The 20,275-nt window shown below is 41.7% G+C and overlaps 1 protein-coding gene across 1 annotated transcript in view; it reads left to right on the top strand.

The window, feature by feature from the left end:
* The window catches only part of PDE6A (phosphodiesterase 6A), a 213,713-nt gene that overhangs the window by 115,854 nt on the left and 77,584 nt on the right, over positions 1–20,275 (top strand). The window contains exons 5-9 of the mRNA XM_073650655.1: positions 6,335–6,409; positions 8,114–8,178; positions 13,015–13,081; positions 15,113–15,160; positions 15,297–15,446. Of these exons, the coding sequence (XP_073506756.1) occupies positions 6,335–6,409; positions 8,114–8,178; positions 13,015–13,081; positions 15,113–15,160; positions 15,297–15,446 (405 nt within the window). The remainder of the gene's footprint in view (positions 1–6,334; positions 6,410–8,113; positions 8,179–13,014; positions 13,082–15,112; positions 15,161–15,296; positions 15,447–20,275) is intronic.

The raw sequence follows: 20,275 nt of genomic DNA, 5'->3' as shown, positions 1-20,275 counted from the left end.
AGGGTGTCTCAGCGTATTTAGGAAAAATAGGGGATATCCCATGTGAGGAAAACACAATCTAACTATTGTCTATGATCATTTAACAAGATCACGGGGGCGATGCGTGTCAGGAAGAATACTTCCTGTGATGTCAGTGACACGCATCGCCCAGTACTGATGCCACATGAGGCGGGACGTCTGTGAGAACCGCGCGCATGCGCACTTCTGAAAATATCGCATTATGGAGATATAGAGTATTTGACAAGGTATGCAGAATACACATTGCAGGACAGTATATGGACATCCTTAAAACAGTTAGGCAAAGCATAAAATGCAGAATTGAGCATGCCAAAATTATACATTTAACAATCAGCGTGAGTTGATATATAAAATACATATGATGTCCAAAACTAAGAAGAATGGAATTATTTCCTGCTGATGATGTGGAGTTACTTTTCCATAGTAGATACAGGAGAATCAAGGCACACAAAAACGGAGTTGATGGCAAAAGATGTAAAATGAAGACATTCTAAATGAAATATAGTAAACACAAAAAATACAATTACTTAAAAAGCAATACCAGATACACAATGTCAAAGAGCCAAAAGGAGATCAGAAAATATAGATGAAAATCAAATCATAAAAATGGTGAAAAACATAATTTTTCATTTAAACCCAATGGAGTCATGGTACCTAATTTAACTATCCACCGGCATTCGAGTTGGGCCAATAGTTTTTAAGGTCTCCACCTCTGGTACCACCGTGAATGCGATCGATGCCCCTGACTTTCAGGCCATCCGGATCGCAGCCATGGTGGGACCTGAAATGTCGTGGTATGGTCTTTAATAACATTATATCTTTTACTTTTGCCGCTGCCCGTATGTCCCTCACATGTTCCCGTGTGCGGACACGTAATTCCCGGGACGCAAGGCCCACATAAATTAGACCACATGGACATGTAGAATGATATATGACATATGTCGTACTACATGAGATGTACTTCATAATATTAAAATCCCTACCATCTGCTGAACAGAAAGTTGTCGTGCGGACGATATTACGACATGCCAAGTATGAGCCGCACGGAAAACACCCAAGCCTCTGATTACCCATAGAAAAAGGAGAAGGAGGTTTTGACACATAGTGACTTCTCACAGGTAGGTCTTTAATGTTTTTACTTCTTCTCGCTGTAAGCAGAGGCCTGTCTGGTAGAAATTTACGAATATTGTGGTCCGTTTTAAAATGGGCCAATGTTTACTCAAGATATTACGAATGTCCTTCCATCTATTGTTAAATGTGGAAATGAATCTAACAGGTAGACTACTTGTTGGGGCCTGTCCCCGTTCATTCTTGCAGTTGGATAAGAGTTGGACACGACCAGTCCTTTTGGCCCTATTGTACCCCCTCTTAACACTGCGTTTGCTATAACCCCTGGCCAAGAAACGTTCTTTTAAATCCTGTGATTGTTTTTCGAATAGTTCTGGTGTAGAACAAATCCTCTTAACACGTAGAAATTGGCCAATGGGGATAGCCTGAATTGTGGAGGACATATGGGCAGAAGTAGCGTGCAAAAGCGTATTGACTGAAGTATCCTTTCGGAAAACATCAGTCTGGACTTAATCATCCACCTGTACCGAAATTCTTATATCCAGGAAATCAATTTGTCATCTATCTGACCTATGAACAAGTTTGATGTTGTAATGGTTTTCATTCAATTCAACCATGAATGCCTGTAAATCATCGGCAGAACCTTGCCAGATGATGAACAGGTCATCGATATAACGATACCAGCACTGCGCCTGGGAGGCGGCGTGCGCACCATCCCCAAAAACCTCCCTCTCCCAGTATCCTAGAAAGAGGTTTGCGTACGATGGCGCGCACGCCACGCCCATCGCAGTGCCGCGGGTTTGCAGAAAAAAAACATCCTTGAACGTAAAATAGTAATGTGTCAAAATGAACTCTAAGAGTTTCAAAATCAATTCACACATCTGTACATCCAAGTTGCTCATGGTCAGATAGAACTCTACTGCCTCCAATCCATGCTGATGTTGTATGCATGTATAAAGAGATTCTACATCTGCTGTAACCAGCAGCATGTCAGACTCCAACGTAAGTCCATCCAGCTTTTTCAGGAAGTCCGTAGTGTCCCTGACATAGGAGGGCAGCGTTTCGACTAAGGGGTGCAAATAATGTTCAATGAATTTACATACCGGGTCGCACAGCCCTCTTATGCAAGAGACAGTACGACATATGTCATATATCATGCTACATGTCCATGTGGTCTAATTTATGTGGGCCTTACGTCCCGGGAATTACGTGTCCACACACGGGAACATGTGAGGGACATATGGGCAGCGGCAAAAGTAAAAGACATAATGTTATTTAAGACCATACCACGACATTTCAGGTCCCACCATGGCTGCAATCCGGATGGCCTGAAAGTCAGGGGCATCGATCGCATTCACGGTGGTACCAGAGGTGGAGACCTTAAAAACCTATTGGCCCAACTCGAATGCCGGTGGATAGTTAAATTAGGTACCATGACTCCATTGGGTTTAAATGAAAAATTAAGTTTTTCACCATTTTTATGATTTGATTTTCATCTATATTTTCTGATCTCCTTTTGGCTCTTTGACATTGTGTATCTGATATTGCTTTTTAAGTAATTGTATGTTTTGTGTTTACTATATTTCATTTAGAATGTCTTCATTTTACATCTTTTGCCATCAACTCCGTTTTTGTGTGCCTTGATTCTCCTGTATCTACTAAGGAAAAGTAACTCCACATCATCAGCAGGAAATAATTCCATTCTTCTTAGTTTTGGACATCATATGTATTTTATATATCAACTCACGTTGATTGTTAAATGTATAATTTTGTCATGTTCAATTCGGCATTTTATGCTTTGCCTAACTGTTTTAAGGATGTCCATATACTGTCCTGCAATGTGTATTCTGCATACCTTGTCAAATACTCTATATCTCCATAATGCGATATTTTCAGAAGTGCGCATGCGCGCGGTTCTCACGGACGTCCCACCTCATGTGGCATCAGTACTGGGCGATGCGTGTCACTGACGTCACAGGAAGTATTCTTCCTAACACGCACCGCCCCGTGATCTGCCGGATGGGGCGGAAGTGACGTCTTTGATCCCGCTCCCATGTGCCGTGTTACCAATCTGACATCGCATACATGTTTCTTGGTGGCATATATAAACTCACCTGGCACAAGACCACACAGGCCCCCCGACGAAGCCCACGCGAAATGCGCGTAGGGGCTCCTGTTCTTCCCTTTGGCTAATCTGGTACTGCAGCATTCATGGGTGAGTCCATAGATTGTGGATATCATTGCGTTTTCTGGACATATATGCCCTCTTGTGGCCAAATAGGGGTATACTAACATTTCTTGTTAAATGATCATAGACAATAGTTAGATTGTGTTTTCCTCACATGGAATATCCCCTATTTTTCCTAAATACGCTGAGACACCCTATATGCAACATTACATGTTATTATTACACAGCAGTGCTAAGTTTGTCACATATTTGTGTCTTTTATGTCGTATTGTTATGATTGTAACTAATTTTACATTTTAATCGATTTAATAAAATGTTTACCATGTTTTATACGCAATATTGTCCTTGATTATTGGGTCAAAAACTCCCTGGCTTTCTATATTTGTCCTGTATCTATCCTTTGGGAGGACCCTCTTTATTGCTATTATGGTCTTGATATACTATTATAGTTCCATTCTATTTTGTTTTATCATATTTACACTGTGATATGTTGTTTAGAACAATAATTTTTGTTCTGCCATGATTGATCCAATCATCCAATGAATATTTTGCACCTACATACCCTTCATGCTACAAAACACACACTGTATGTCACACACACACATTGTGTGACATATAGTGTGTGTTGTGTACACAGTGCAGAGGACATACCAGGCACTCTCCACTTCAGTTCCTTCATACTACTCATTTCACCAAAGGTCCTTCTACACTTCAAAGGTCTGTACTGCACAACTGGCATTATCAGTGCAAATTTTGATTTTGTAGGGTCTGGCTGGGCATTCTATTGGGGAGAATTTACCTTTACCCCCATTCCTTCCTAACGACCGCCATGCCCTATTCTTGGCTTTAATGCAGCAGTGTTAAGGAGATTCAGACCTCTAGTGATCAGTTGATTACAGCAATCTTTAGGAAAAGGAGTTCTGCAACAATATGACAGAACTTTTACCATCAAAAAGATTTATTATGGAAAAATGATTGTAGAACTTAAAGGGGTTGTCAGGTCTTCTCATAAAAGTCTGCAGTCTTTTAAGTTCTTACATCATGCGCGCCGCTCGCTTCCAGGATGCTCTGGTATTTCCGGCGAGAGAGGGCAGTTATGTGTCCGCAAGCCTTGCTCCATACAAGTGGACTGAGAGAAATCAGAATGTGGCCTCAAGTATGCAAATTGCATTTTTGTAATCACGTGACCATACCTCCCACTAACAATACCAGAGAATCGCTTGAATTATCTCATATGGCTCTATGCAGAGTTGCTCACTGTGCATAAGTAGTCTGCTCTTGTTACTTTTATTACACAGTCTACGATTTCCCACAATTTACAGTCATGTAAAAAAGTAAGGACATATCATTTAAAGCTTTTATATTTTTACATATGTGGATATGTTATTTAATTATCATTTCATTTTCGCATTGCTGATCAATCAGATGATCCTATTGGTTAGTTTTTCACCTCTGTTTAATTGATCTGTGAAAACAGATAGGCAGATTTATTACTAGTCTCTTTAATTTTTGCCACATTCAAAAACAGAAAATATGAGGTTACATGTCTTTGTACCCTGACAGCTTGTCTATTTTTGTATATACCGGTAATTATCACTATTTGTTGAGGGGTGACTGCACCATCCTTGATAATAACTGTTATAATAATATCTGTTTTGTTGTGCCCTGCCATTCTTTGTATGGTTTTAGTTGTGGATTTTAGACCAGCATTATGGTGATGTCACTAATAAATCTGGCACACATTGGGACTTATTTTAATCATGTCCCATTTTCTAGACACTTTTAAGAACTGTTTAGTGACAAGCAAAATGTGTCTAAAATGCATAATAAATGTAGTGCACGGCATGTACATGTGCTTCACGCACCAGCAAGCTACATGTAAATGGGGGTCCTGGCTGGGTGTTTGGACTTTTGCTATAGTGGTGGTGATACCTCCTTGCAGACCACATGGTGCCGTTGTATTTGGCCGGTCAGGACCGGGTGTTACAGAGTTCAATGACGGAGGCCATAGTTCATAAATAAACTTATTTTTACTGAACAATAACTTTTGAAGAACTATATACAGCAGGTAATAGGTATTCATCTTCATAGACATTTCTGTTATGACATGGAACATTATCACACACTTCTTCCTCTCATTCTGGGAGTGTCTCTCACCCTCTACTTTATCTAATTCTTCTGTCTCAACACAGCCCAGCATACACTATTCAGGGAGCCTGCTCATCTCCAATAACAGCACTATAGTTCAGCAAGCAAGAGTCCTATGCTTCCACCCGCGGTTCCGCGTTTTTCTACTCTTAGGGGAGTTTTCTATGCTAATATGGCTGCTACTTAGCTTTAAGGACTCTTTTGGACCAGCTCATGTGACATTTCCTCTTCATCTCACTTATCCTTCCTTCTCCATTCCATTACCCGACTGACAGACAACTCTGTACCGTCCCGCTAGGCTTCCTGCCCCATACCCCGTTACTTCTTCCTTTTCTCTCTCTCATTTTGGACCAACTCCGGACACTATTCACCTCCATCTCATTGTCGCTTTCTTCTTAGGGTTTACTACCTTACTTGATCATGTCCCTTTTGCCATAAACGCACCCACAACGTGTCGTTCTGCTACTCAGCCAGACTTGAGGTCTGCTACTATTGCAGACTTATCCCTATCTCCCATTCTATCTGGAAAGTGTGTGTTTTGCCCTCACTTAGCTCCTCCCCTCTGGGCTACTCCTGGCTATTAACTCTTCCTTTCTCTGTAGACTACTTAGTGCTAGTCAGAACACAACTCTACCACTAACAATGTAAAACATTCCAAACACCATAATACATTGCATCATTTTACATATCTTCAAGGGGGAGTGTGGACAACACTTATACCTTCTTACACATGTGCACCAGCTTTTGACAAAATTTGAGCCATATTTCAGGTTCATTTACATGGTAAATTTGCCTAATTTTCCTATGGGAATGTCAAGCATGTAAACATGTTAAAATGCTGACATTAGAATCAGTACAGTATTTGCCTCTGTGTTACCAGAACACTGTTGCTGACACTGTTCTTTTTTGCAGGAATTTTTTGATCAGTGGCCAGTTCTAATGGGTGAAGTGCCCCCTTATTCTGGACCAAGGACTCCAGATGGCAGAGTACGGCATCATTACCAGATTTATGTTTTTGCCTAATTTTCATTGCTGTCCCTTCTGTAATTCCATTTCTCATTAATATAAAATATTAAAATGATCAGTTTTAATCAGGCAAGTTGTAGAGTAACTAATAACATGAGCATATACAAAATAAAATTAATGAGAATATTTGGAAAGTGAGATAGTAACATTAATAGCAGTAAATGAATAAGGACAATACTTTTATGTAAGAGCAGTTTGGAGATAATGATAAAATCATGGTTGAGCTTCTAATTACTCTCTGAGTGCTACTCAGGAGGCTGCAAATTAGGCTACCATACAGTTTATGGTAAGGGATATAAGTTGGCACCAGAGGTAGTACTAATAACATCTGTCAGTGTTTTCCCAACTTTGAAGCCCATGCCTCCTTCTTCAAGAGTCAAAAGATGAGAAAATTGTGCATATACCAGTTTGTCTCATTGTCTCAGTTGTAAGGGGGCTCTGTCAGTGGTCACCTGGCAGCTTTAAAAATGGCTGTCACAGGTAGGTTTAGTACTAGCCACTCCATTTACCAGATCCCAAAGACTGTCCCTGCCTTCAACTTTTAATCACTGTACAGGGATCTGGACATACACAGAGGACCCTGGAATGGGTCTATGGATTAGGCTGCTGGTCGGTGGTGCAGGCTGGCAGGAGTGGTCAGGTGGCCAGGTCAGAACCAGGAGGGAAGACAAGGTACAAAATCAGGAGTAAAAAGGGCCAAGGTTAAAACAAGAAAACTATAGCCAAAAAAGGTAGCTGAGAAGCTGTAGCAAAACAGAGGAAGAACTAACTATATTTGGCAGCTAACAGCAGTAGAGTATAATGTTGTCCAATTGGCTGAAGCAGGTAGCTAACTATTGCAGCTGGGCAGCACACACACCCATACTGCCAGACTAGACTGCACTATAGGTCCCCTGCATCCTAATCTCGGTGGTTGGACAGAGCTTGCACAGCCCAGAGCTTTTGCTCCCGATGCCTCCTCCACCATAGGCGGCATCTGGTGACAGAAACAGATGTCGCAAGATCAGGTCCCGGAACAGATGTGACACTCATCTTATATTCCTTGATAATGGGTTGTGCTTAGTTCCTTAATTCAACTATGGTATGGCATTTGCACACCCTAAAGTGGGGGCCTTAGGGTATATAAAAATGATTGTATTACTATTAAAACAGGGGTTCCTACTATGGAGGACCCAGACTTAATATGTATCATATAAATGGCCATTTGAATAGTCACCTTGTAATAATAAATTTCCCCTGCGTCAGCCACAGCCAGCGAAATATAAGGCCAGTCTTAACTTTCTTATTCCTTCTGGCATAATATGAAAAAGGCGTTTTTATGAGACAAGCACTTTAATGTGATGGTAACATTTTCAGGTGACAAGCCCCCTATATGATTAAACCGTGATTTAAAAAATAAAAAAGAGACAAAATCATGCAGTTAATTAGACTACAGGACAAGTCAGAGACAGACAAAGCAAACTACAAATATGAGCACAAAATCTATGGCAGAAGATGATCATACATACTGTATTAAGGGCCATCTTTAATTTTATATTGAGTAGTTATTAGTTTATCACTGTTCAGTAGCTGTTTTTCAACCACAATTGCCATTTGAGGATAAATATTAAAAAGTGTCTTTCATTTTTCGACAACATTTTAATAATTTGTTTTTCTTTATTGCAGGAAATATCATTTTATAAAGTCATTGATTATATATTGCATGGAAAGGAAGAAATTAAAGTTATTCCGTAAGTTTTTGCATGACATTAGCATTAGTGTTGAGCGAGTATGAATTGCTAACCCCTTCGGCGAGCACGCTCGGGTGCTCGCCGAGTATTTGTGGCGTGCTCGGCATCGATTAAAGTGTCGCCGTGGCTGCATGTCTCAGATCTGTCATACACCTGTGACACATGCAGGGATTGCCTGACAATTCATACTCGCTCAACACTAATTAGCATTAATGAATTTAATAATGACTAAAAAGTTTTATAGTACAGCAATATATTTCACTTGGTATAGCTATAGGCAATGGTATTCAATAAGTAAAAAATAATTACTGCTCAAGCCTTTTGGATAATTTAAAACAGGTAGGGAACCTTTTTTCTATCAAAGACCTTTTGGATATTGATACCATCCTTCGAGGGCCGTTCAAATCGTGTGCTATCTCCGCCCACAAAGTATGTCCTGACGCTGGCACTGGTGTCAGGACGTAATCTTTCATTGCACGCGCCTCAGCGTTCAGTAATGAACACTGCATGCACGTGCTCACAAAACAAGAAGAGAATAAAGGAACGGTGGCCGTCAAAACACAGCTGCCGACCCAATCTGCCAGCGGGCCTGAGGTTCCCCACACCTGATTTATAAGATAAGGGGATGTCAGAAGAAAGTCAGTATGTCAATATCCCACCTTCATTTTATACATAAGTGGCAGGCCATTAGAAAAAAGCTTCACTAGTCTTTTATGCCTCTTCCAATTTTGTCTGGATCGTAAGCTCCAGTGGACTGCTATTTTACTGCATCTCATTGTTTTTTGTAAATTGGTATTATTTTGTACTTTTTATTATAATATTTAAAGGAGTTCTCTGATTTTGAAAACCCATTTTCATATAACCCAGAGGTGGGGAACCTTTTTACTGCCAAGGGCCATTTGGATATTTATACCATCCTTCCGGGGCCATACAAAATTATCAACTTGAAAATTACCCTGCTATATTTGGTCAAACATTTAATTAACTCATCCCTAATGTGATGGCTGGAACCAATCTCTTTGGTGAGCTTGTGATGTTAGGGGGTATGCATGATTTTGCTGCTCATAACTACTTTTCCAGATTTGCGTCGGTTTGGAGCGTAGGTAATTGCGATACGTTTTGTAAAGAACTCGCAGCTGTAAGCCATACTGAATACAGATGTACAGTGGTGGCCAAAAGTATTGGCACCCCTGCAATTCTGTCAGATAATACTCAGTTTCTTCCTGAAAATGATTGCAATCACAAATTCTTTGGTATTATTATCTTCATTTAATTTGCTTGCAAGGAAAAAACACAAAAGAGAATGAAGCAAAAATCAAATCATTGATCATTTCACACAAAACTCCAAAAATGGGCCAGACAAAAGTATTGGCACCCTCAGCCTAATACTTGGTTGCACAACCTTTAGCCAAAATAACTGCGAACAACCGCTTCCGGTAACCATCAATGAGTTTCTTACAATGCTCTGCTGGAATTGTAGACCATTCTTCTTTGGCAAACTGCTCCAGGTCCCTGATATTTGAAGGATGCCTTCTCCAAATTGCCATTTTGAGATCTCTTCACAGTTGTTCTATGGGATTCAGGTCTGGACTCATTGCAGGCCACCTTAGAAGTCTACAGTGCGTTCTCTCAAACCATTTTATAGTGCTCTTGGAAGTGTGTTTTGGGTCATTGTCCTGTTGGAAGAGCCATGACCTCTGAGGGAGACCCAGCTTTCTCACACTGGGCCCTACATTATGCTGCAAAATTTGTTGGTAGTCTTCAGACTTCATAATGCCATGCACACGGTCAAGCAGTCCAGTGCCAGAGGCAGCAAAGCAACCCCAAAACATCAGGGAACCTCCTCCATGTTTGACTGTAGGGACCGTGTTCTTTTCTTTGAACGCTTCTCTTTTTTTCCTGTACACTCTATGTTGATGCTTTTTCCCAAAAAGCTCTACTTTTGTCTCATCTGACCAGAGAACATTCTTCCAAAACGTTTTAGGCTTTCTCAGATAAGTTTTGGCAAACTCCAGCTTGGCTTTTTTATGTCTCGGGGTAAGAAGTGGGGTCTTCCTGGGTATCCTACCATACAGTCCCTTTTCATTCAGACGCCGACGGATAGTACGGGTTGACACTGTTGTACCCTCGGACTGCAGGGCAGCTTGAACTTGTTTGGATGTTAGTCAAGGTTCTTTATCCACCATCCGCACAATCTTGCGTTGAAATCTCTCGTCAATTTTTCTTTTCTGTCCACATCTAGGGAGGTTAGCCACAGTGCCATGGGCTTTAAACTTCTTGATGACACTGCACACGGAAGACACAGGAACATTCAGGTCTTTGGAGATGGACTTGTAGCCTTGAGATTGCTCATGCTTCCTCACAATTTGGTTTCTCAAGTCCTCAGACAGTTCTTTGGTCTTCTTTCTTTTCTCCATGCTCAATGTGGTACACACAAGGACACAGGACAGAGGTTGAGTCAACTTTAATCCATGTTAACTGGCTGCAAGTGTGATTTAGTTATTGCCAACACCTGTTAGGTGCCACAGGTAAGTTACAGGTGCTGTTAATTACACGAATTACAGAAGCATCACATGATTTTTCAAACAGTGCCAATACTAGGTCCACCCCCTTTTTTAGGTTTGGTGTGGAATTGTATCCAATTTGGCTTTAGGACAATTCTTTTTGTGTTTTTTCATTGAAGACAAATTAAATGAAGATAATAATACTAAAGAATTTGTGATTGCAATCATTTTCAGGAAGAAACTGAGTATTATCTGACAGAATTTCAGGGGTGCCAATACTTTTGGCCACCACTGTATACTATACTGCAGATCTCCTCAGAGGGGGAAATTCATCACTGCTCACGTTACATTTATAGAACTTAAACAGTGGGGAGATCTGTAGTATACATAGCATAGGAGACACAGAGACTGCTGTAAATACATCACATATGGGACACAGAGAGAGCTGTATGCATCACATAGGAAACACCAAGACTACTGTATATACATCGCCGCATACAACACATAGGAGACACCAACACAGCAGTGTACATCATGTAGGAGACACTGAGACTGCTGTGTATACAACACATAGGAGACACCAAGACTGCTGTGTATACATCACATAGGAGACACCGACACTGCTGTGTACATTACATAGTAGACACCAAGACTGTTGTATATACATCATATAGGGTGCACTGGGGCTGGAGTATGTACTGGAGTACATCACAGTATCATGGGGCTGCGGTATATACATTACAGGAGACATGCGGGCTGCGGTATATACATCATAGGAGACATGGAGCTGCGGAGGAAAGGTGATCGTTTATGGCCCACGGGCCTGTGGCTCTGCACCCTGATATAACCTATTAATTAATTCTGAGTTAATGGGGATAGAAGGGGTGGTCTGATCAGGATCCTCTTTTTTGGCCATGGTGAATGTTGATTACAAAGAGCATTTCTTGCTTTGTAGGATCTGTCCTGTCCTGCATTACACATACAACTCATTGATTTCAATGTGGATTGTGTAATGCTTTCTTTCCCCTGGCATGGCGCTGTAGGAAAATCAAACAATTTTCAGGTTTCCTCAAAGAATATTGCTTCGGGTTCCAATTGGGTAGGTCACTTTGTGATCAGCTTATATTCAAGGGACCTTTCTAACAAGTAGAGATTGTCCAAAGCATTGAACCCTAATAGATTCCCACTTAAAAGAGAAATTGTGTTAGCTCCAAAGAAAGTAATTTGTAAGTCAAGGCTGTGTGATTTTACCATGTGAGAATCCAAGCTCAAGGAAGATGATAAAGAGTGTGGGAATAATTATTAACAACCCTTGTTGACTATAAAAAGTAGCCCTGAGGAATCCTTATGCATATTTGTACCTATGAACCTCATCAACCAGAAGTCTCACTTTCTGACCTAGGTGTGCACTTCATTGATCTTCCAACTACAGTATGCCCAAATGATCACCAAAATCAGTTTGGATCAATTATTAAAGAAGCACTGCCAGAAAAAGATATGTATTAAATGATCTATTTTTTGCTAGAAAGAAACATTGTGGTATAATATTTTTGGCACCAACTGTAGTGAGAAACATCCTATTAAAGTTGCCAAAGTACTTTTGTAAAAACTTTAAAAACAAGCTACTTTGCAATATACTTTCTACTGAAGACTCTCTCTGTTCGCAAGAACAGAGGAATATTTAATTTTATATTTTACTGCTCATTTCTAAGGTCAGCCACAAGTTGCCGTAGGCTATGATCGAGCGCTTACAAGCTCTTTGCTATAGAAGTAGTCAACTTCAGTGCCCCTGCGCTCCTCCGATGCTGCAGAGACAAAGCTGCCTTTGCTTATAGAATCATAGAGGGCATATTCAGGCCAGCAGTTCAACCATGCCACTGGACTAAACTGTTAGTCATTCAGGAGAACCTTCTCCCTTGTCATGTAGGAGACCAGGAGACGAGGGAGAGGTGCATTACTGAAAGCGATCATGAGACAACCCCTTTAATAAACAGTTCACTATTGTTTGCATAGAAGAAATAAATTGCTACCTGGCTTCAGAAAAATGGTTTCAAGTTATCAGAGTGTAATCTGGAGTGTAAGAATCTTCATCTCATATAGTCTAGTTCAATCACTCTCATCAAATTAAGAATAACCTGAAGGGTTGGTAATTCCAAACACTACTCTCCAGATTATTAATATATTTGCCATGAGGACCATTTAACTGGGTCGAGCTGTTCACATTAATATATGGAAACAAATTAGAAATTAAGCTATTTCAATAAAGTTTTATTATTTGCAATTTGAGGGACATACCACAATAGCACTACAGCTTAATATTATGTTTTAACAGGAACCCGCCTGCAGATCATTGGGCTTTGTCAAGTAAACTTCCCTCATATGTTGCAGAAAATGGTCTTGTAAGTATAATACACATTACACAGATACCTTTAATAAATCTACTAGCAGAGCAGACTAGAAATAAAATAAAGAGACTAATTAATTAAGAGCTAAAAGTGACAACGTAAGAAAAGGTTGCCACTCAGGGTTTAATGGTTTTTTTGGGCTTTACACATAAAGTAATAGAAAGGAGCATATATATTGTGCAGTGATTAATATAGTTTACAGTGCAACCAGCATGTCCATATTATTATTATAGGATTCACCTGAATTTCAAAACTTGTTCAATCATATAATTAAAGCAAACTTGTCACCTCCATAAAATGACATTTACCTGCATAGTGGTAATTTGCAGACAAATATCATTTAAATTGTGTCTGGCAGGATTACTGGAGCAGTGGCTACAGGGAGAAAATGAAGTTATATTCTCCCTGCAGTTGTTCACTTCCATCATAGAGTAAGGAGCTGTAACATTCAATGCTTACTACACAATGAGGGCACTGTCACCACTCCCCTTGCTTTTTGATTGATTGACAGCCTTCTCTTTACACAGGCTGCACACACACATTACAGAGCAGGCTGTCAATCACTGTGCAGGGAAATGATGAAAGCACGCACAGTATAGTGAGCGGTGACTGAAACTGCTCTCTGTGCCATCCTGATGACTGGAAGTTACCGACTTCAGAGAGAATAAAATAAAATTTTCTCCCTGTAACTAGTTTTCCAGTAAACTAACCAGACATAATTTAAAGAGGATTTTCTGAAAAAATGAGTTAAATACCTTGGAAAAAATTTTGAGCTCCCTTGATGCTGCCATTTTTTTTTGCTGCTGCTGCATAACTCAATTATATAAGCATTCACATTTGTTTTGGAGCTCAGTAAGTGAAATCTCTGCATGTAGTTCAACTGGATGTTTCTTCAGAGTTTTCTATGCTGTCATGTGCCTTCACCCCTTCCTCCCAGACTCTGCCAATTACAACTCAATAGCTGATCTACTGGTCTGGCATTCTCTTCTTTGGGGATGTGAGCTATAACCTCTCCCTCACAGCTCAGCAGCATTTGAGAGTGTGAGATTGCTAAATCAGCTGCTGAGCTATGATTGACAGCGCATGGGAAGGATATTTCACAGGACACGGTTGGCAGCTGCCAGGAGGGAGCAGGAGCTGCTAGTAGATACAGATCAGCTTTGCTGAAATTTTCCTGTAACTGAGAATAACATACAAGCCCCAGTTACAGGAGAATCAGATCTAAAAAAAAATTGTTAAATAAAGCAGTTTTCTGCTATATAAATATAATTGATACAAAAACAACAACACAATTTAAAATTTATTTTAGTGGTCATAAAAAAATGTCAAATAAATGTGAAAAACAGACACATATTTCCTTTATTTTCTTTATTTTATCCCCTAATATTAGCAATAAATGAAACTGAAAATTACATAAAAATTAGGACCCACGTATCATAAAAAATGAAGTAAAAATTATTTGGATATCCAAACAAGAAAAAATGTAAATCTCTTAAAGGAGTCAAAATCAATAAGTCCACAGTCACTCATTCGCTGGTTTCAGACCAGGGAACGAAGGGTATGTATGCGCTATACATACTCCCGGCCAGTGGGCGTGTACTCACTCAATACACTTGTATTGAGCGAAGTCACGCCCCATCTAGCCAGTGAGCCTGGCCAACTAGAGGACATGACCTTGCTCCATTCAAGTGTATGGAAGTGAGGCTGCACTCATACACACCCTCGGGTCCCTGGTCTGAAACCGGCAAATCCCTGAAGTGCACAATGTGTGCGCTGGGGGGATTCATAAGTCTTCAGTCACACAGAGTGACTGCAGACTTATTGATTTGGACCCGATAACGCCTCTAAAACAGCATGTACAAAAATATATATATATATATATGTTTGGCCATGAAGATGAGAAAAATGGCATTGTCTGTAACTGGTTAACTTTCTCTGGTAAAATGAGTTAAATAGCTGTTAACTTATTCATTGTAATCACATTTCTTTTTTACTGTTGCCAAATTATGAATTTTCTTCTTTTAGATTTGCAATATTATGAACACGGCTGCTGATGAATACTTTGAGTTTCAGGTAAGGACTTGAAACATACCGTAATTTAAATCATTGTAACAATGAGTCTATTGGTGAAACAACCTTGTACAATGATATACCCTTGTGTTTTATGGCACTTATTTAGTAAATATTTTATGATTCTTATCAACCATAGAAAGGTCCAGTTGATGAATCTGGATGGATGATTAAAAATGTCCTTTCATTGCCAATCGTCAACAAAAAGGAAGAAATTGTTGGGGTTGCCACATTTTACAACAGGAAGGATGGAAAACCATTTGATGAAATGGATGAAGTTTTGACTGAAGTGAGTACACAATATATTCCATAAAAGTCATATTAAAGGAGTATTCTCAAATTGTCTCTTGAAGCTCAGAGATGTATAGTTTCCTTAGTTCCTGATATCTAGCAGAGCTCCTCCTTGAGCGACAGTTCTGATGACAGCAGAGCTGTAGTATTTATAACAGCAGCTTGTCAGGAGCTGAGAAAGTATGGGAGGTAGGTAAGCATCTTATTGCTGTATGGAAATCAATGGGCTGGAGAGAGGTGGCTGGTATGGTATGACTTAATCTCTCTCCTGAAATGTAACTACTGTGCATTCTTGGCCAGGGACTGGGCAGGCACTAGTTGCTGAGCTTCATAGAAACCAGCTGTACAATATGAAAGATAAAAGGTGTCACTGTAGGAGAATAACAGCAGATAGTAAAAGTAAGTCAATTGCAAACATGGTATTTTAATTCCGTCTAATTAACTAAAGCAATTTAATAACTTGAGAATACCCCTTTAAAAGTAGCAATTATAAGACTTAGCGGCATATTGTCTACATATGTAATGAGATTGTACAATATGCATTATGTTGGCATTCTACATAGATTTTGAATCTTGAAATAATACAAATTATTTATTCTCGCACTATCTTGAAGGGGTTGTTCCAACAAAAAAAGTACATTTTAATCAATATATCTTGGAATAATAATAAGTTCCACAATGTGTTAAAAAAATATTCCTGCACTGAGATAATCTTATAAATGTATCTGACCATACCACAGCTACTGGCCAGGGGGGAGAATAAGTGTTATACAGACAACATAGAAGTGGATTGCAGCTGCTGCTTTTGTGAGGTAAAACAATACCCTGCCTTTTTTTCATATGAATGAGTGTTTCTGCTGCTGCTCCAGTCCCCTAAGCTCATCATAAATTAAGCCAGTGAGGTAGTGGCTATGGTAGAAACACTCCCTCATGTGATAAAACCGACAGGGAAATGTTTTACCTCACAGAAAGCAGCAGCTATATTATTCTGTCTGTATATTCTCTTTTGCCTTCTCCCCACGCCAGGAGATGTGGTATGATCAGACCATACTCCACCACCATGAGACACAGCCATTATACAGTACTAGTGATGAGCGAATATGTTCGAAATCCGATCTCAAATGTTAAGTTCGACACGAATGTGGCACATTCGGATTTGTGATCAGAAAGGCGTGCAAAATTTGTTAAATTCGGGAAAATCGGTAATGTTTGGTGAATTTACGTGGTTACGTGATTGCGGGGCAACTACTGCATATTTTACAGTTTTGCTGCCACAGTGCTTGCGTATGATGAGCGGGGAGATGTGGCAGATGAGTGGGGGGGCTGGAGAAAGCTCAGAACAGGTCAGATCAGCAGCGCGCTGTTTTTTTTTTTCTTCCTGTAGGCGGTAACTTTAAGTCTGGAAAGCCCAGCTAGCCAATCAGAGCGCAGGAAGCATCCACAGTGTCCCAGACACAAGGGCTTCTATAATTGGCTGGTGAAATCACATGTCCTCTCCATATATAAACGCTTTTAGTGGCGGTGAAATTCAGCTGTTTTCAGAGTAAAAACATAGATATTTTCTGTTGCTAGTCACAGTCCACCAAAGACTTTTTTGTGTCGCAGACGTGTTACACTCTGCTATAAGCCACCTAGTGCTTTTAGTGGCGATGAAATTCAACTGTTTTCAGAGTAAAAACATTTATTTTTTCTGTTGCCAGTCAGAGTCCACCAAAGATTTTTTGGTGTCACAAAACGTGATACACTTTGCTAAAAGCCACATACTATTTTAGTGGCGGTGAAATTCAGCTGTATGCAGAGCTTATGCAGAGTAAATACAGTAAATCTATTTTTTACTGTGACTAAAGTGATACAGCAGGCTATATCTGAGTTTTAAATATCTTGGAGCATATTGTTAGGAGGGCGATTGCAGACAACTTTATTATAATGGAACGCAACCGACCCCGGGGTCCGCGATGCAGCCTGGTGGACTGCTGCCGAACACTTTCCGGGTGAAAAGGAAAGCAACCAACTTAAATGATAAACCCTTCCGTGTTACTGCACACAGGAACGGGTATAATGGTTCGCTCTATCTCCGTTAACTGCATGGGAGATTCGCGACCGGGGAAGTATCTGTAGCCCTGTTAACTACACAGGGACTACACTGGCAGCGCTAGGATGCGTGTGTGACTACGCCGACGGGTACATGTGCCTCCAGCCAGCATGCTACCGGACTGAAGGGTATTACTCCACGTGGCTGACAGGCGATAGCCGTGGACATGACGTCTGCAGGCTGCTCTGAGTGTTAGGCGACCCCTTTGGCAGAGCCAGACTGCAAGACGGAGCTACCTGCCTATATCCACTAGCCTGCCTATTTCCACTACACCTGCCTATGGAAACTACGTGGAACACAGTTGTCCACACATCAGCATCACTGTTCAATGATTAGAGCCCTGCCCACCTTCGCACCATTGGTGGCGTCATCCTCCCTGTCTCCCTCCGCAACCTATGCTTAACATTGCTAGACACAAAGACCCAAGAGACAATCTGTACATCTCATGGACCAGCTAGGCATTGGAGCTGACGATAATGCTGAGCAGCATCAGCCCTGGCTGGACTGTAATGGGAGACCACAGAATATTCTGAACACACTTCAAATCCAGCAACAGCCTAATGCCTAACACATATATTCTATGTTATACAGGCCTCATCCAAAAAGGCTTTCTTCTGTTACTAATGTAGCACCCTGAGGATTCGGCTGCTACAGGGGTATTGCACCTCAACCCAGAGGTGTGGTATTCCACTCCCGGGTAAGGATGGAGTGTGGAACTGAGCTCGGTAGGCTGCATGCACTACATACATCCCATTTCCGAGGAACAGGCCGACGGTACTCCCACTTAGAAATGTGCAGGTACGACCGAGTCTGTTCCTGGCTGGAGTGGGAGGGGGGTGGTACATCCCAAGTAGTGTAGGGGCAGATAGGGGGAGCAGCCTGGGTAAAGATAGGAGCTCATTGGGTGCTGGTCACCTGAGCTCACACATAGAGGGTGTATATAAGGTGGGCACCAACTAAGAACAGGGTCAGATGCAGAGAACAAGTCAGCAAGCAGAGGAGAAGAGAGAGACCCAGAGTGAGAGAGGAGAAGAGAGACCCAGAGGGGGAAACAGAAAAGAGGACTCCAAGAACCCAAATTAAATCCCCGGGTGAAGAGTCGGCACAGGGTACCGGATCCCAAACTGGCGGGGGCAGAAAACACACCCTAGCCAGAGACCGTGGGCAGCATCTGCCACGGCCACCCATCACATCCACCCCGAAGGCACACCACATGAAGGGTCAGGGAACCCAAGGCCAAGGGTGTCCCAACAGAAGGCCCGAGGGAGCTGGACCTAGGTGGATCACTGGTGGGGACGGCCAGAGAACGGGACAGAAGGAGAGCTCAGGGCCACGCTCCGGACTTGTTTGGGGGTTGGCTGGATCCAGGACCTGGTGGATGCAGCACGGCTCGGGTGGTCACTTGAAGCTGGAGTGACCGGAACATCAGCAGTAAGTAAATACCCTTAACTGCACAACCCGACTCTGTCTTCATTGCCGTCTGCACTGCACCACCACAACCCCCATCCTCTGCGCCTGTCCCCCCTGAGGCTATACCCCTCCCGTTGGGGGTTATCCCACCAAGCTGCGCACCCACCATCAGCCTCAGCGGACCCTGCTGCAGCGGCGGCCACAGTGACCGCATCACAACGGGTGGCGTAGTCGACACAAAAGAACTCTTAATAACATCTGTAGGACTGCCACATAACACTGAGTTTGACGCCCTGGGCACGGGCCGGGTCACAGCCGCTCGGAGACTACAACCCCCCCATCTGATCCGGTGCTGGGTATTCCCCTCAAAAAGGAATATGTCCCAGGGGGCGCGTCACTAACATCATACACTAGGGGATTTCTCAGGGTGCTGAGGGATGGTGGTTCACTGCAATCGAGGGAGGTTGACGATACCAGAAAAACTATTAGTGAAGGAGAGGAACAAATGGAAGAGGAAGAAGTGATGGGCAATCAATAGTCAGAACATGAAAAGGATAATCATCCCCTCTCAGTTCATGTTTGGTGGGTGGGGACTAAGGAAAAAAGCATCAGCATTACCCAGCCCCCACACAGCATGGGCTTGAACCTTGGGAAAGAAGCCGACATATGAGTGTGTTCTTGCTGCACTATCTGCAACATGATCCCCGTATAGTTATGATTCAAAATAGTGCTGACGACTGGGTTGCCACTCTGTTAGATCCACGTTATAAGAGTAAATTTTTCCAGATCCTTCCCACCCTGGAAAGGGACCCGCGAATGCTGGAGCATTGAAACACGCTTTTACACAACCTTAACATAGTTTTTCCCCAAGCCTGCAGTGAAGTACACAGAGTTCAACGGAGCTCTACACTTCCAACTTCCAGCATGTCAATTCGTCAACGCCAAAATATTAGTAGCAGCAGTAGTGTAAGTGGCAGAAGCAATTTCTGTGAGTCCTTTCACACATTTTTTAGACCAGCTCGTGCACCTGCACAACAGAGTACAAGTCTGATACGTGGTGAACGACTGGAGAGGATGTTGCACTCCTGATCGAGTCTCCATCTGCTGGGTTGGCAAAAGTGGAAGAGGTTTTGGTTCCTAATTCTACAATTTCTACTGTAGTGAAATTAATGCCACTTTGCTGGTGTCTGACACTATTTTTTTGGAAATGTGGAGAATCCTGATTGTGTCTCCATCTATTGGGTTTGGCTGTAGTGGAAGAGGTTTCTATCTCCATTAAACTACTTCTACTCTGAAGAAATTGATGCCACTTTGCTGGTGTCTGC

This window comes from Phyllobates terribilis, unplaced genomic scaffold (genome assembly GCF_046119375.1).
Source record: "Phyllobates terribilis strain yellow unplaced genomic scaffold, ASM4611937v1 Scaffold_11__3_contigs__length_659146591, whole genome shotgun sequence".
Lineage (NCBI taxonomy): Eukaryota > Metazoa > Chordata > Amphibia > Anura > Dendrobatidae > Phyllobates > Phyllobates terribilis.
This window is presented reverse-complemented; position numbering and strand designations above follow the sequence as displayed.